The sequence below is a fragment of the Etheostoma spectabile genome, chromosome 21, assembly GCF_008692095.1.
Source record: "Etheostoma spectabile isolate EspeVRDwgs_2016 chromosome 21, UIUC_Espe_1.0, whole genome shotgun sequence".
NCBI classification, from domain to species: Eukaryota; Metazoa; Chordata; class Actinopteri; order Perciformes; family Percidae; genus Etheostoma; species Etheostoma spectabile.
Window position 1 is genome coordinate 17,544,156 of NC_045753.1, and position 17,666 is coordinate 17,561,821.

Sequence of the window (17,666 nt, forward strand, 5' to 3'; positions counted from 1 at the left end):
CACACACACACACACACACAGAGAGCAGTTATGTCTGTACATCTGCAAACAGACCAGTCTCGTCTGGCATCATAGTACAACTGCAGGCTATGGAAGCAAAAAGAGACAACATATCACTGTAGATTACATCAACACAAAGGCTTGACTCAGTCCACAGTATCATCACCGTTTTCCTTTAACAGGAATTGAATAACGATTACATTGCGACCTGTACCCACTTAGGGAACGCACCAATCCAAACTCGCTTAAACTGGGACTGGATGGAATGTAACTATGTTACACTTTTCCACACAAGCAAGACTTGAAATGAAAATCCTGACATGGTTAAGTGCTAATTTAGAGAGTGCCCCCCATAAATGACCACTTTACACTTTAAAAGCTTTGTTGTAGGGAGGCCACATACCTAAAGGGCCTTTGTGTGATATTTCAAAAGGCTGCATCCCAACGTCATGGCAGAACAAGGGTCATGCAAACACAGAATAGCACTTGTGTGGTGTTCGTTTTTTTTTTCTTTTCTATATAATTCTATAGGTAAACTCTAGCAGACAGGAGATAAGGTACCCGTGGGTTGTCAGACAAAAGAAACTGTAGCTGGCATCTGAAAAGGTAAAGAGTAGTAGTCCCTGACGTGTCAGAGGCCTCATCATCAGTGGGAGAGTATAAAAGGACCTACAAGTGTGTCAAGGGCTATGGTGTGCTTAACATCCACAGCCCTACAACCATGGGAAAGGTATGAGCTCACATGCAATATGGCTAATAGCTTTGACAGAGAGGTGAAACATGGCAGGATGGAGAAACATGTGTCAAATACTGTAACTGGGAAAGAACATGTAGCTGAGGGTGAAGAAAACTACTTCCTGAGAACTTATTTTTAAAAGGGGAAACCCTACTTATAGGTATTAACAAGGGAATTGTCTGTGTGGATCAACAATCATATGGTATCCTAATATGACAGAGATTCTTATTAACTGCATGAGAGTAACAACAGTGTTCAGATTGGACGAGTGTACAAAGAGTTCTTTAAATAAAAACCAGCTGAAACAATAGTTTCAATTGCATTGAATTTCACCTGAAAACAATGTGTACAGCAGATTGCAGGGGCTTGTATATTCGAAGGACTCGTGAAAAAGTAATTGAGTTTGTTCAAGGGAGAGCAGTGTCCCCTACAGTCCATTCATGAATATTGCAACTAGTGCATTCATATACTTGACATTAACTTGAGTGCTGTATGCTTCTCTCTCCTTTTCAAGATTATCTTTTACGAAGGCCGCAACTTCCAGGGCCGCCACTGGGAGTGCAGCAGTGACTGCATGGACACCTTCAGGCACTTTAACTGCTGCAACTCCATGCGTGTCAGCGGTGGTCACTGGGTGGCCTATGAGAAGCCTCACTACATGGGTTACCAGTACATCATCGGCCCCGGCGAGTACCCTGACTACCACTGCTGGATGGGCTTCAACAACTGCATCCGCTCCTGCCAGATGTACCCCCCTGTAAGTCAATCAAACAGACAGATGGGATTGGTAGTCCCCCCCACCCGCCACCACTCACCTTGTACATCAAATGCCGCTTTAGAAATTGATGTCAATCACTGGCCTTTTGATGTCATTAACAGATACTAAGGCAGGTCATAGCATAAAAATCTCTGTTGCTAGGCCCACAAGGAGAGCCAGTCAGCCTTTAAAAGGAATATGATACACACCCCATAAGACTTGGTGCCTTCATTCTAATTCTGTTTGAGTGTTTCTGTTTAGGGAGGGGGGGATAAAATTATGTCATGCTCCTAAAGAGTTGTTGGTCATTCTCATATGTAGTAAGTAAGCTATTATGTACTCACTTAAGTTCAAAGTTAGAAATATCAGCTTAGGGCGGAGAGCACTACCAAAGTGATCTCTGGAGCTCACAGCTGTAAAAATAGCGTAATAATCATGTTGTGATCTATTCACATACAGTATAGAGGATCCTACAAGATGAGGATCTACAACAGGCCTGATATGATGGGACACAAAATGGAGTTCATGGACGACTGCCCCAACCTGTACGAGCGCTTCCGCTACCGTGACATTTACTCCTGCAACATCATGGAGGGTTTCTGGATCTTCTATGAGCACCCTAACTACAGGGGACGCCAGTATTTCCTGCGCCCCGGAGAGTACAAGGCCTGTGGTGACTGGGGCTGCCACAACCCTATGGTGGGCTCATTCAGGAGGATGAGGAATGTCATGTAAACTGCGCATCTCAAATTAAAAAATTGATTTTCAAATAACTATGTGAGCTTATTTTAACAAAACCATGCAACCACAAGTCAATAGTAGAAGTACAATACCACTTCTTGGACAGGCAGTCCATTTGCGTCATGCATAGTGTACATCTTCAAAATAAAGCCTGCTGCTTAATGATTTATATCCCTGTCAAATACCTTTTAAAACAAGCCAATCCTTTTCTTTTTGCTGCCGTGTCTATCCTCACGGTCTGCAGATAGGTCTCTGGCATTTATGCCAATAAAGGCAGATGTTGCAACTTTTATTGAAGCCCTTTGAGAAAGTGCAGTTGTACAGTATTTTCCATAGACAGACAGAGCTTTGACAGAGACAAAGCGGCTGCTGCAGCTTACCAGTCCTATAGTGTTCTGCAGTCTATACAGCCCACTGTGCTGACACGACAAAGCTTTGTTTCACATTTGCAAAGCCCTGATCCCAGCAGGTTCTATAAAGAGGTCTGATACAGGCCGACATCTGGTCTGGACTGAACTAAACACAGTTACAATGGGCAAGGTAAGCGTTCAATTTCAAATCTACATAGTAAAAGCAACTAAAATGTTAGATGTGTAGTAAATTGATCATTTGTATCTAAGGGGTAAAAAATGCTGCAAGTCAACACACTCAAAAATAAATAATTCTGTCATATAAAATGCTAAAGACCTTCACTGAGTGATAACTCAACCTTGTGTTGTTAGGTGTAATGGTCAGTAGTTGTAAAGGATTTTTTTTAATTCTATTTGTCTTTGCATAACCTGCAGGGATATAATAAAATGCAATAAATTGCAAGAATCACAATGTATGTAACAAAAGTAAAATGAATGAAAATAAATAAAACTGAATAACATTGAAAATAGTAAATGGAAGACTTTAGACTAAGACGTTAGTGATAATTTGTCCTTTGTTGAGCATAGTAAAAAAATGCAATTACTCAACTGGGTTTGGAATCTAAATTTATGTAATTTAGGCCAATACATTTTTTTCTTTTTTCTTTTTTTAAATATACCCCATGCTATTTTGTGTTTATTAAACTTCATCAGGCATTTGATCATACATTCTTGAGCTCATTTATTCCAAAATTCTTCACTTAGTTATTCTAAACAAGAACTTTGTTGGATAAAGCTTACTTGCAAACCTGGTTTAGAATACATAAAGGTATGGTCATAAAAAGTGAATGAGACTAAAAGTTCAAGTTATTGTTGTTTACAAGCTTAAAGAGCTGGAGGACAGATACGTTATCATACATACAGTATAAGGTGTGTAATAGTTTGTTTTTGGCATAGCCTTGTGGTGATAATGTCCAACCATCCATCACTTGCAGGTTATCTTTTACGAAGACAGGAACTTCCAGGGTCGTCACTATGAGTGCAATAGTGACTGTCCTGAGATGCAAAACCACTTCAGCCGCTGTAACTCAATAAGAGTTGACAGCGGTTGTTGGGTGGCCTATGAGAAGCCCAATTATGGCGGCTACCAGTACATGCTGCACAAGGGCGAGTACCCCGACTACCAACGCTGGGCAGGCTTCAATGACTGCATCCGCTCCTGCCGTATGGTGCCACCTGTGAGTTTTCACTGATGTTCTACCCTGTTTGCAGCAATGTTCTCACTAAAGCTTTTCTGTGGAAGTGCCAGTTTAGGCTCATGTAGTTCTCAAACCTAGTATTAATGTTTTCTACAGTATTTTGGGCTATTTTAGATCTTTTTTTTTAGCTTGACCTATAAAAGCAGTCAAAAGTTTGTTTATCAATTTACATCAAGTTATTCTACTGTAGTACCATTAAGTTGAACAAACACTCATGTTACATGACAGTATCATCTTAGTCTCTCATTGTTTCTTCCCGTAGTATAATGGGAACTACAGGATGAAGATCTTTGAGCGGTCTGACTTTGGAGGCCAAAATATGGAGCTAATGGATGACTGCCCGGATCTGAATGAGCGTTTCCACACCCGTGACATCTCCTCTGTCAATGTCATGGAGGGATACTGGATGCTGCATGAACACCCCAATTACAGAGGACGCCAGTACTTCTTGCGCCCCGGAGAGTACAGGAGGCACCACGAGTGGGGAAGCAACAGCCCCACCATCGGCTCTCTGAGACGTGTCACTGAGCTCAACTAATTCCCAGTTTTTTTTACCCTTAATGTGCCTCACTGTTAAACATCCCTCCTTCTTGTTCCCCTAATGCCAGTGCTGTTTCATTGTGGTTTCAACACTGTGGTGTCCAAACCTGAAATCTTATTTTAACGATGGATGGTTTTCGGGCGTCTGATGTTGGGTTCTGGTTTTGCTGGTTTGCTTTGCATTGTTGGGTAAAGTTCCTCCCCAACTCAGTGCTCAAGCAATGCTCAATAAATATTGATGATCTTTTTTGCTTTGGTCGTCCCAGAGCAAAATGGTTTGCCTCGCCGGTCCCCAACCTCCTGTCCTACTGGAATCACAATAAAAGAAAACTTGATGGAAGTCAACTGAAGGGATCCTTTGTTAATTTTCTATTGACTACTACAGCTGTCACTATTAAAAGATCAGGGAGATATGGCTTTTCATAAATCTGAGGAATATTTTCTCTTTAGTATGGTGATTGAACTTTTCATCAGGCCATAGAATTAAATAGAAGTGTAACCACCAAGGTCCTAGACCAAGACCAAGAGTATCTACAGTTTGCCATGATATCGTCATTCCACATACACAAAGAAAAATTATAAAGGAAACAGAAGCTTATTCTTTGAAGTTCGATACTAAAGACCAAAGAAAGGGTATCTGAGGATGAGCTTGTAGGAGTCTTTATGAGATCACATGGTACAGAGCAAGCGCGTTGGGTCCATGAAAGATGCCCATATTAGATCCACATCACAGGGCCAGTGCCAACTCAAAGAGTTGAAGTCAAAGTGGCCTGGTATTAGCCCCGAGCATCAAGCTCTCTCAGAACAAAAAACAAAACCCAGTCCACATCCCTGCTCATGCATTTTTCATCAGCCCAAGATACTGAACCCTTTCAGAAATAAATATCAATTATTGAAATTGTTAATTAGACGCTGCGTAATTGGCAAAGATACACATGAATAAATAACTTTGACCATTAATTATTGATTCAAAAAAATGTGAAGTCCAGTGGGGAGTGCATTTGCGAGTCTCTTAAGATCAAGCACAACAAGAAATATGAGTTTTGGCCTTGAGTGATGTCCAATTAAAGGATTGTCGGCTTTGCTGTACAAGTCCAGTGAGTTGCCCTCATCATCCTTTTTATATCTGTGGACAACAATGCCCAGCAGACAACATCAACAGGGTGCAACATGAGATCTGATCAACTAGGGTCTGGGGGCAATGGCAGATAAGAGATGAGAGGAAATGTACAGGCTGCCAGGCCTCAACCATAAATGGAAGTTAATCTAAGGTCATGAAGAGGCATTGTCTTCAAATACTAAATTCAATTCAGGCAGTAAGCCTATTCTTTTATCCCTTTACATATAACTACTGAAAACAAGTCTATGGTCATTTGTGTTTAAAGTTTCTGGGTATAACTCTGAAAACTTCATCTAAAAAGAACAGTAAAGGCAAATAACCTGAAAACTCTGCAAACAGCCATCTTAAATATTCAGTACAGTCATGTTGCAAAATCTACTAGTTCTACTGCATTTTCTACTTATATCATTGAAATCTGCCATTAGTTCAGTTTTTGGGAGCCATAAGGTTCAGCAGAGGACTGAACTGGAGTGCCCAAAAACTTGACAATATGTCATACCAATATAAAATAAATTGTTGAAACACGGAGCATGAGGAACTTTGACGATTTAGCTAGGAATTTTGAAAATCTGACTTACACTACAGGGTCTCAGTTTTTTGCCAATATGATTTCAATACAAAATGCACTACTCAACTTTACTCAAAAATAAAACTGTAAAATTTCAGTCAGTAACCTAAGAATGGAAGCCTTCCGTATCACAACACTGTGTGTCATCTTAAGTAGAAAACTCTTAACTGTTAACTGTTAATGCAGAAACTAGGTATGCATACTTACTGTACACCTGAATAGCAACCATAACTGTAGAAAACAACTTTGATGCACATGCTATTGTAAAATACACTTCTATGAAACACTATGCATCAAAGAGGCAATACTTAATGTCCCTCGATTGTTCCTCCTCTACCTCAAGTCATTTAGATATTTTCAATCGCTTCGCACATGAAAAGGACAAGAGTGAAATCCAAGTTTTGTCTTCCTCTTCATCTTTGAACCCTTTGGACTTGGTGATGGGAAGCTGATTGAAGGGTAAGTAGTGCGTTTTAGAGAATGAATTCTTTAGATGCTGGAAAAGAGAAAGAAAACGAAAGAAACAGAATCCGAGAACACAAGCCTGTGATTCCATTATTTGTCTCAGTTCTCCTCCCTCTTTTCATTTCTGATGGCTGGATAATTAAACCTCTACAGTATTGTCTTCCATCTTCCTTGCCCCACTTCCAGCAATGTGAATTCCCCTATGGGCAACTTATAAAAACGCCCTTTTTAGACATCTGTTTTTCAGATCGGCACCATTTTTTCCCCCTATTAATTTGTGTTCTTTGTGAAAGTAGAAAGACTAGTGCCAGGACAGAAATGAACACACATGCTCATTCTCAATCCTCTACACTTCAACTACAAAAATCAAAGTAAAAGAAAAAAAAAAAAAATCTCCAAATATTCTTTTTCAACATTACTTTTTATTCGACAGTACTACTATTATACAATCCAAACCAATCCTTAAGTGTGCATTGCAAGACATCAGATAGGAGCTCAGAGGCTGGAATGGTGCAAAGCTTAATTTAAAAGCAGTCGCGTTCTCCCCTCCAGCTTGAAGGAGGCAGCTTGTCAATTACAGTTCCTGCTCTGACAGAGGCTTTGGGCGCCACAACGAACAAGCAGGAAAGCAGCAAAGTATGGAAGAATGAGCACAACTTGTAACAATGATCAAATAAAATAAATAAAATGGATGCATACAAGTATTCTAACTTACATGGCGCAATAACAAAACTGGTAAATTCCTGTTACTTTTGTAAAATAATTGTTACTTAATCTGTAACTCACCCAGTTTATGTTAAAAAGAGAAAGAATGAATGCTCTACTATCAACTGCAAACTTGTGTTATTAGTTCCGTTGCTAAAATTACCTAGACCCTCACCTAATCAAAATACCTGTACATTCAGAAACATACAAAAGATTTTACCTGGAAATACAGCAAGAAAAGATAAAACAAAGAAAGCATTTAATCAGTGTGAATCTTCTGGGTAATTATAAGCAAATGCAACAAGATAAAATAAACTTGGGCCTTCTTACTTTCTCATACACATTGTATGTGTAAATTAAATGTCTGTGAATATGTCACTTTCAAAATCAGATCCTGTCCTGAGATTGTATTCTTAAAAAAATAATTTCAAGCCGTTCAGTTTTCTTTGATACATGAATACATGGTGATACAATACACAGTGTATTTCATTTGTCTTAAATACAAGTAATCTTAGTTAACTCCTTTCTTGTAAAGTTTCTCCACAGGGTGGCTACAGGTATTAACAAGTTAAATTTAAGACTTTTTAAGGATCCGTGGCCACCCTGCTCCAATTAATAAATTATTGTGGAGGTATTGTGTTGTGATTGCCACATAATACCTCCTACAGGAGCCTATTAGTGTAACTTACCTAACTCATAAAAGAAGATGAGGTAGAATTCAAAACATTTGTAAACTCAAAGTAAAAGTCTGAAGTCTAATGTCAAATCTCTGGTTGTGCTGATCAAACGGACCATTGGTGTGTTAAGCCGCTCTTTCCATGCTTTGTGCTTCAGAGGTTTAAAAAAGTGATCTGAAAATTTGCCACAAGACCCCAGAGGGAGCTACTGGTGAGCAATGCAAACCATTTTGACCAATGTTCATGCCAAGTGAGTGTTGTAAAAGTCTCTGGTCTAGTTGCTGTCCCTCTGCACAGTAAGAGGCTGCTCGACCGGCAGGTTCTCATGGAGGTACTTCATGGTACCCTGCTCAGAGAAGTCGGCTGCCGTTTGCCCCGCACCTCTCAGAACCCACTTGGTGGTGAGCAGCCCCTCTAGGCCGACGGGGCCCCGGGCATGAATACGTGCCGTGCTAATACCTACCTCTGCTCCTACAGACAGAGACGGAGGAAGAAAGACAGCGAGTGAGAATGCATAACATCATATCCTATCTGTTGTAAAAAAAAGTTTGCAGTTGTTTGAAAAAGATAATAACATATGAATATAAGTAAGAATACTTAGGCTTTTAGGGGATACTCTACTTAACTCTGAAATATTTTCACAGGAAAAGAGGCCACAAAAAACATGATATGGTGATGACACACATCCTCCACATACCTAGACCAAAGCGGTAGCCATCAGCAAAACGTGAGCTTGCGTTCCAGAAAACACAGGCGCTGTCCAGCTGCTGAAGGAACTGTTCCGCTGTGCTCTCTGTAAGAGAAAGACAGCTCATTGGCGCCAATAGCTCACAACCTAATATTTCTGATCCAACACCCTTTCAGGCATAGACATAAAGTATGTGACAATTTCTGTTTATCGCTATGCCAAAGACATTGGAGTCGAAAAAAAAGTGCTCATATTATACTCATTTTCAGGTTCATAATTGTATTTAGAGGTTATAATCAGAATGTTTACATGGTTTAATTTGCAAAAAACACCATATTTTTGTTGTACTGCACATGGCTGCAGCTCCTCTTTTCACCCCTTTCTCTGTTTTAGCTACAGAGTGATGCATCACACTTCTGTAATATCTTTGTTTTGGAGTCGCACATGCACAGTAAGGACTGCTAGCTAGTCAGTTGCAGAGTATGAGGGCGTGCCATGCAAGCAGCTAGGCGAGCATTATAACATGCGTAATTTTGTAACGCACGTTTTTTTTAATTTATATACAGAGTGTGTGTGTGTATATCTATCTATATCTATATAAATAATAAAAAAACAATAAGAGCATAAAATGAGCACTTTAAAGCATTGATTAAGAGCTTAAAAAAAAATCCTAAATCTGCAGTTTTGAGGATGCAGTTTTTTTTTTATTGAGGCCACTGCAATCGCAGATACTGTATGTCTGTCACCCAGTATTTTATATATATATATATATATATATATATATATATATATATATATATATATATAAAAATAGTACACAACCCAGGCCAGTGCTATAGAAAGGCAAAGTTCCCTCCCCTTCCGGTGGACCACCGTGGGACCTTAATTTGGGAAAAATATTAGTAGTCAATTGTGGACAACTGATTATTTTATTGATCCCATTTGAATTAAGTCATGAATTACACATTTGTCACTTTAAAAGAAGTCAAGAAAGTCTCAGTTTATTGGCAAACTGTTGAAGCATAAGATGTAATTACAAAGAAAACACTTCAAAGTTGCATGGATGACGTCTTGCTGAAGCTACGATGTCTGTGTGTATCATACCGGGATGTAACGTTACTCCAATTTTGCTTAATTCGAAACAGGATCTAAACAATTATTTGTTTCTAAACCGTTCACTATCATGTATATTTTTTTTTTCCGGATTAAGGTCCCATAAGGTCCACCAGAAGGGGAGGGGTTTCACCTCTCTATAAACTCTTAAATCATTTATGCTTTGACTACCACCCCAAAAACACAATCTACATATAATTCTAATATCTCGGACAGGATGATTTGGACAAGTCTATCGGTCCAAATGTCATCAGGAGAAATCCTTGAGCTGCTATACGGCTCTAATAAATCCAACTCATTTAGGTATAAATACTCAGCAAATTATGTATTAGTGAATGAAATTAGGTTGACATTTTTGCAGGTTTTTCTCTTGATAAAGTCACAGATTATCTACCAATCCACTAATGTGTCTTAATATAGTACTTCTATAACTAGATGATCAACAAATGTGTCTATCTTTCTATGTATTTATCTATCTATGTCTACATTCTATCTAGTGTATCTATTCATATACTGTATCTCTGACATTAGCTGACATAGACCCAAACTGAGAACATGTTAATTCATTGAGGTACCTTCTGTGGTCACCAGATGGCAGCAGCACATCCTTCACTGCATGTGAGAATCCTTAATGTAGAAATGTGAATTTTTTCTTTTTCTTGAATTTTTTAAAATGCTGCTCACTTTTATTTTGATCACCCGAAGAAATGTGTAAAATATTAAAATATTTTGCGTATTTGTATTCCAACCTTCAAGAAAAAAGGGATTTGCACCTCTGTTTTTCCATGCATTTCAAAAAATATTATGTACTGGATATTTCTAAGAGTGGCTCCTTTTGATGCACTTTATCCATGTTAAAAACACAGCTATTTATAGGACACCTTTTACTTCATCAAGATTTTATGATTTTCCCAAAAATTGCCTCGAAAAAATGAGCACATCATAAAAATGGCAATATGTTAGTCTTCAACACTGTCTGCAAGCAATATGGCCACAGCCTTTAAAGTCAGGAAATACTCTGGACACTGCACAGAATGATTTCAATCAAGATGAGTCAGGAATATGCGATGTGATGCTCACTTGAAAAGACAAAAATGTGTTTAAACATGGCCCAAAGTCATGACAGGGACAACTCTTTTAAACTGTGTTTTAGCATCTGCTCTACATTTTAAATGGGCTCTGCCCCCGACATTGGAGTCACACAGGGAGGCTGTGCACTCATCCTGACAACATAGTGTCACTGCTCATTAGCCACTGTGGAAGAAAGTGAGATGAATGGGGAAGGTGAATCAAGAGAGTGAGAAGGAGAACTTGATGAATATCAGACACATAAAGAGACATGGAGCAATAAAAGATTGACCAAGACTAACAGGTTTTGTCTAGATTAGAACAAGAGAATGCAAAAATTTATCTTTTGAGCCATTTTAAAATGCAAATTGGTTGAAAGACAACAAGAAAATACTAACACAAACACAGTGGGCCACCTACCATTTTCTGTGATGATAACGTCTGTGTGGGAGCTGCCATACTTGTGAATATGGTCCACAGCCTCCTGCATGCTGTTCACCACCTCTATGCAGCACTCCAGGTCACCGTACTCAGTCCGCATAGACTTTACCTCCGATGGGCTGAATGTCAGGAAGGAGGCGAACTGGGGGCCTGCATGAATCTTCACCTAGTGACACCAAGCAGATTAAAAAGATAAATAAGATAAGTCCTCCAGTAGAAACATACATATTAAAATTAAGTTTTTTTATTACTAAATTATTGGGATACTAGTAAAGAATTGCAATGCTTTACCCGTTCAGCCCGCAACATGTCAATGATCTGGTCAAACAGTGGGGTCCGGAGGATGTCCCTGTGGATCAGCAGAGTTTCCATGGCATTACATGCAGCTGGGTAGTCACATTTGGAGTCTCTGACTGGAATGGGAAAATGTCAGTCAATTACTGATCTTTATTCATAGTTGGTTAAAGTAGGGTACCCCTTAACATATACATGTCTGGCAGAAATAGCCTACCTATTTACTAATGCAGTAGAAATGTACACATGAACTTCTACACTACTAGTCAGCAGGGAGATTTATACACGCTGACCAATTTTGATGACTCTGTCAACGCTGGCTTCTGAATCAACGTAGACGTGGCAGATTCCCTCGCTATGACCCAGCACCGGGATGCCCTTGGCCGCCCGCTGAATGTTCCTCACCAGCTGGGATGAACCTCGAGGGATAATCAAGTCAATCATCTTGTCCAGTCGGCATAGATCCTCCACCTCCTCACGAGTGCTCACCTTGTAACAAATACAGGTTTGTCAAACACAGAGCTACATGCTACAGGCTTACTTGGGCAGATTTCTAATCAGCTGATGCATTTTCCTCCAGACTTCGAAGTTCTCCTAGTACATGTAATGTGCTATATAAAAAGGTAGGGGTGGAACAGTACATGCATTTGTATTGAACCGAAACGGTACAGGCGTCACGGTTCGGTCCATGAACTTACACAGAATACATGGTATAAAAATTAACAAAAATGTATTAATGTAATGCGGAGCTACTGTTGGATACGCGGGTTCAATAGGGACACCTAATCTGTTGCCCCGCCTTAGCTCTGAATCTCTGATTAGTGGTGCCGCCGTCTATGTAGCCAAGTTCCACGTTTGTATGCAGTTTTTGGGGTTTGTATTGCCTTATAACAAATGTATAGGAAACATTTTACCAGCTGCACTGCCTCTCTGACTCCGTGCACGGAAAGGGCCTCCTGGGTGAGCTGGTGGAGGACATGGTTGGTGTTGGCTGCCTCCTTGCCTCCCTTCAGCAGGAGGGCGTTCCCACTGGCTATGGCCAATGCTGACACCTGGAAACACACAGGATGTGTGCTATTACTGCAGTCGTTTTAAGAAAGTCAAGCAAAAACACTAACAAGACTCTAGATAAGTTTGTTGCAATTATAGTACATTTACAAACAAAAGTGTTTTCGGTGTGACATCTTAGTAACGTTTTTATGTTGTTTGCATTTTCCAAGACAAAAATCAAACTCCCAGATCGGTTTGTGTTACGGCAGCTCTGCCTGGATACCTGCGGCAGGCAGTCAGGTCGGGCCTCAAAGATGACCAGAAGAACTCCAATGGGCACAGCGATCTGCTCCAGCTCCAGGTTGTGAGCCACCCTGGTCCTGCGCAGCACACGACCCACACTGTCCTGGGCGGCCACAGCGATCTGACGCAGACCTATGGCCAAGCTGTTAAGTTTGGCAGGTGACAAGCTCAGACGCTTCAGCATGGCTGGTGGCAAATGGCCTGCAGAACGGATGGAGAGCAAGGTTACACTTTGCTTTTAGGTGATACAGGATCAAACTCATTAACTAGGCAAGCCATAGAGAGCCCTTTGGTGGAGAGAAATGAATTAAACTGCCCAATTGGAAATGTTTACAACGTTCTCTCTCTCTCTTAGGTAAGTTTCTGTTGCAGTATTATGATTATAAATTATATTTCCTGCCAGAGAAGAATCTGTTGATAAAAAACCTGTTTGTGGATACATGAGCTTATATAAAGTAAATTCTATGGACACTGTTGCAAACATTGCCAAGTACACACTAGAGCCTCTCTAAACCTGACAAATTCACTCAATGGGGGCCTCTGTTACCTGCATTTACAGCCTGGTCTATGTCCATCTTGTTGGCAGCCAGAACCTCTTCCTTTCTTTCAGTCAACAACTCTGCTAAATGGCAGATGATCTCACTCCTCTGACAAACAAAATAGAGGCAGGATGAGCATGTAGTACATCTATCCACACGAGGTCAGTATTTCTCTGTATCTGATACAGGTAAGTTCAGGACTAAGCTTGGAAATTGTAAGTGTTTATAAACTATAGTAACATTTTCAAGAATAAACTGAAATTCTTTAACACAGATTGATGTTAACTGAAGAAAAAACATTTGTTCTTATTAAAAAAACAAAAAAAACATGTGGCACCTGGTCTGGGTGCAGAGATGCCAGGGTTCTTCCAGAGTTGCGTGCCATTTCTGTCTGATGCTCCACAGTTGGGCCTGGCGAAATATTAGGGACAGGACACATTCACTCAAAATACACTTAGGTTGCCAGTTTATTATCTATACCTAGCTAAACCTACTACTACAACATCAGCCCTATAACAAACCCCGCCTATATACAGGTTATAATGTTCAGTTTTTGTTGAGAAACTGTTTTATAGAGTTGTTGACTCAACTTTAGTGTGTGGTGCTGTATTGATTATAGGCATTTCTAATATTAAGTCTACCCTAATAATATAAACAGACAAAATATTAGAAACACACTTCTTAGTGTGATGCAAAATAACTCGGCAGCACCACAAACTACAGCCTCCAAACTTATAAAATTGAATCAACACCTCTTTCAAACGGTTTTAACAAAAACTATTAGACTGGGTTCATTTGTGTACTGCTGAAATAATACTAATGTGAGAAGTGGTTGAAAGAGAAAGCGTAAAGCCCCGGTGAACTCACCAGCAGGTTTGATCTCAGAGAAGAAGGTTCCCACCTTTTTGCCCTCCACAATGTCAGTGATGACTTGACCTGTTACTTTGGGGTGGGTGCCATTTGCAATGACCACTGAGGTGCCACCTTGCAGGGCCCAGAGGGCAGCCTTGACCTGCACAAAAACACAGTACAAATATCAAAACCATGTGTTACAGAAGCAGGCCAATATTCTATCCAATTTTTTGAACACAGGCAACTGTCAAGAAACAGCCACATGAATAGTTTAAAGTAGAGCTGACAATTTAAGAATTGTAAGCAGCCGTGGAAGAAGAACTCAGGCTGTTTACTGAAGTCAAAGTACCAGTGGAGTGCAAGTCGCAGTGACAAATACATTTTATTAAAATCTCAATAACAAGGCCTGGGAATTTAATCTTCGTCTCTAAAACATGAGTAGAAGAGTACTAGATGATTGAAGTAAAAATCCATTCAGTACATGAAGCTTTCCACTTTGCCCATCTGATAAATGCCCACTAAGATAATACCTTTAATTAGAATTTAAATACAATCATTTAACAACAGTGATTAAGGAGGACTTTCATACCTTGGCCTCCATGCCTCCAATACCAACTCTGGACTTTGTACCGTAGGTGATGGACTGCTGGTCTCCAGGGTAGAAGATGTCAATGAGCTTTGCGTCATCTGTTCCAGGGGGGCTGTTGTACAGTCCTAAGAAATCAACAATTCTTACACAACTTATCTGCTCACACACAGGTCTAAAATACACAATGCAGTATGACACACAACCTTAAACTTTTGTAACATGTACTGTATATTAGTGCCTGTGTCATTCAACAGGCAATAAGTAAATAAATACACAAACTGATCATAAATAAATTTGATATCATTCTCAAGTCAACCTTTTACCTATTAAAATCCAAAAAAAAAAATCCATAGCCAAAAGCCTCCGCATCTGCTAAAAAAACTTAAAAAAACACTAGTGCTGTCAAACAATTAAAATATTTAATCGCACATTTTAATCTATTCTAAATGTCCCTTGATTCCTTTTTGTCCCATTATTTTTTCTCATTTTAATGCTCTTATCAACTTGGAAAAGTAGAAGCGCTTGCTTTGTGCACATTTTTTTTTTTTAATTTTTTTTTATTGAAAACATTGGCATATCGCCTACTGTGGTGTTCAATTTCACACGTAACATTCTCACTTGGAGCAGTCATTCACACTTGGAGCAATTATCTCCCAAACAAGTAACACTGTCCCATCAATAAATGGTAAAAAAAAAAAAAAATATAATATATATTATATATTTGACAAAGGTGGGGGGGGGGGGAGAATTCGCATTAGCTGTGTGCTTGGCCATCAAGTGATATTTCAGACTGGACGTGTTACGATAATAGCTGAGTTCATAACAACAAAACACAGATCACTTCGGTCTTGTCGATGGAACCATTTGGCAAGTAAAGTAAACTTTCCATTCAGAATCTTATTGTCATCCAATTCGTTGTCTCACGCTCGCCATCCACTCAAAACACAACGTTACTACTCTATGGCCTGCTCGCAAGCCCAAACAAGAAAAATTGTGAAAAAAATATAATCTATCTATCTATTTATACTTCTTGAAGCCGCACTTATATATGGCTCTGTAGTTTTGCTTATTTAGAGCTAATGTACTTGCACTTACTACTTGTTGGCTGGAGTTTCAGTTTTGAAAGCACTTAATTGGAAGTCGCTTTGGATACAAGCGTCAGCTAAATGACATGTAATGTAACACACACACATCAATTTCAAAAATGAAGACAGAAGGTCTGTGTTTGTCTCCCTCATACAACTCTGTTGACCCTGAGAGGGGTGTTTTTCCCAGTGAAGAGCGCAGACAGATGGTGTTGTTACCTAATAGCTGACCCAGGCTGTTGTGATAACGCACATACCTTCCACGTCAGACAGTGCGATGAGGAGGTCGGCCTTCATCTCTACAGCTAGCCGCGCCGCCAGACTGTCGTTGTCCTTAATGCTGATCACCTACAGGGCCAGAAAATTGCTGATGTAAGCTTCTCAAGACAGAAAGTCCATCATCTGCCATCTACTCATCTGAGCCTTTTAAGGGCTAGAGGCAAGCTGATGAATAGAAACAAATAACTAAACAGGTTTAAAACTGTGCAACATATTCTATTATTACCAAAATGTCCCTCTGCTAGATTATCAGGGCAAATTTTAGGGGCCGCGACAGTCAAACAGTTCAATTATCAGCAATCAACTTAATGCAAGTGCAATTTCTTTCCTAGATAATTGAGTAAATACCTCAGACAAACAGCCCTAACCAAGTCCATGTAAGATTTCAAAATTATGTATAGCACATAAGTTGGGGTGGCACAAAATTTGCAAACCTTTATATTTTCATAATTTTGCTGTTTTCCTGAAGGGCATTTATTTTACCTGTGTATTGATAGAGAGAGATAGCGAGAAAGAGAGAGAGGTAGAATTATCTCCAAGAAAAAGATGTTAGTTATTTCTGCAGGAGAACATGTGAAGGAGGCGTCTACCTACAGAAGTTAGTCCCGGGCCCTTCTGACAGCACCTCCTCCCCAGTGACGGCATGCACTGCCATCCATCCCCTCCTTGCATGCACATGCCTTACTGATTGAGGGCAGAGCTGGTGAGATGAATCAGGGTGGCAGAGGTGTTTCAGCGTGTGTGTGTGTGGATAACAGAAAATATTCTAACTAATTAACAGGGATTGTCTTCACTATACAAACACTGTCTCCACCAACCACTTCAACACCCCTGCTGCCACTGCCATCACTACCAGCGTCGCCCCCATGCTAACTATACCCACATTTACCCCCAGCAGGTCACTGTTGGGCTCCGGCGGGGGCACCACAGCGTCATTAGTGTTGATGATGGGCACAATGTTCATACGCAGCAGCTCCTGCAGTGTGCTGTTCAGATTCTGCCTCTTTTGGTCATCGTGGAAATCCAGATTAGTCACCAGGACCTGACAGTAGAGTTAAAAGAGCAGAGAGCGAGAGAGACAGATTTCAAATGAAAAAAGAAATGTCACTGTGCAAAATACGTATGCTTCTTGAGCTGTTCAAAAGGCATTATTTTCTTATGAAGTATACAAGTACCTGTGCAGTGCAAGTGCTGTATTGCGTGAACATAGCCTCATACAGGGCCATCAGGCCACTCTGTCCAGCCGCAGCACAGGCCCGGGCCTCCAGCACTGGCACAGACTGCAACACAAATGTACAGATTATCTCTACAGTTTTCTGGCTGCTCAGAGATACACTCCAATCAAACCATGCCATGTGGGAGAGGTGCACTCATTAAAAAGGTCCCATGACATGGTGATCTTTGGATGCTTTTATAGAGGCCTTAGTTGTCCCCTAATACTGTATCTATTCATTTTTTATTTATAGTATCAATCTGAAGTCTATTTCCCAAAATTCAGCCTTGGTGC

At 40.1% G+C, this 17,666-nt stretch overlaps 3 protein-coding genes across 11 annotated transcripts in view; 2 read left to right on the plus strand and 1 right to left on the minus strand.

Annotated features, from left to right (window-relative positions):
* Positions 1–622: 622 nt before the first annotated feature.
* crygmxl2 (crystallin, gamma MX, like 2) lies at positions 623–2,266 on the plus strand. The gene is made up of 3 exons (XM_032502216.1): positions 623–730; positions 1,251–1,493; positions 1,953–2,266. The coding sequence occupies exons 1-3, from the start codon at positions 722–724 to the stop codon at positions 2,226–2,228; spliced, it is 528 nt and encodes a 175-aa protein (XP_032358107.1). The 5' UTR covers positions 623–721; the 3' UTR covers positions 2,229–2,266.
* A 297-nt stretch (positions 2,267–2,563) lies between these two features.
* On the plus strand, positions 2,564–4,728 carry crygmx (crystallin, gamma MX). Its single transcript, XM_032502215.1, has 3 exons — positions 2,564–2,774; positions 3,580–3,822; positions 4,106–4,728. Exons 1-3 carry the CDS (start codon positions 2,766–2,768, stop codon positions 4,379–4,381), a joined length of 528 nt encoding a protein of 175 aa, XP_032358106.1. The 5' UTR covers positions 2,564–2,765; the 3' UTR covers positions 4,382–4,728.
* A 2,231-nt stretch (positions 4,729–6,959) lies between these two features.
* Positions 6,960–17,666, minus strand: part of aldh18a1 (aldehyde dehydrogenase 18 family, member A1) — an 18,300-nt gene continuing 7,593 nt past the window's right edge. For 7 of the 9 annotated variants that reach the window (XM_032502211.1, XM_032502206.1, XM_032502210.1 and 4 more), the window contains exons 5-18: positions 17,335–17,439; positions 17,043–17,201; positions 16,138–16,228; positions 14,796–14,920; positions 14,222–14,366; positions 13,692–13,765; positions 13,363–13,462; positions 12,796–13,016; positions 12,437–12,574; positions 11,816–12,011; positions 11,520–11,641; positions 11,208–11,394; positions 8,616–8,711; positions 6,960–8,389 (exon numbers count right to left, since the gene is read on the minus strand). In XM_032502211.1, the coding sequence (XP_032358102.1) occupies positions 8,193–8,389; positions 8,616–8,711; positions 11,208–11,394; positions 11,520–11,641; positions 11,816–12,011; positions 12,437–12,574; positions 12,796–13,016; positions 13,363–13,462; positions 13,692–13,765; positions 14,222–14,366; positions 14,796–14,920; positions 16,138–16,228; positions 17,043–17,201; positions 17,335–17,439 (1,956 nt within the window). In that variant the 3' untranslated portion in view covers positions 6,960–8,192. The remainder of the gene's footprint in view (positions 8,390–8,615; positions 8,712–11,207; positions 11,395–11,519; positions 11,642–11,815; positions 12,012–12,436; positions 12,575–12,795; positions 13,017–13,362; positions 13,463–13,691; positions 13,766–14,221; positions 14,367–14,795; positions 14,921–16,137; positions 16,229–17,042; positions 17,202–17,334; positions 17,440–17,666) is intronic. The other 2 variants (XM_032502204.1, XM_032502209.1) reach the window with 2 other exon arrangements.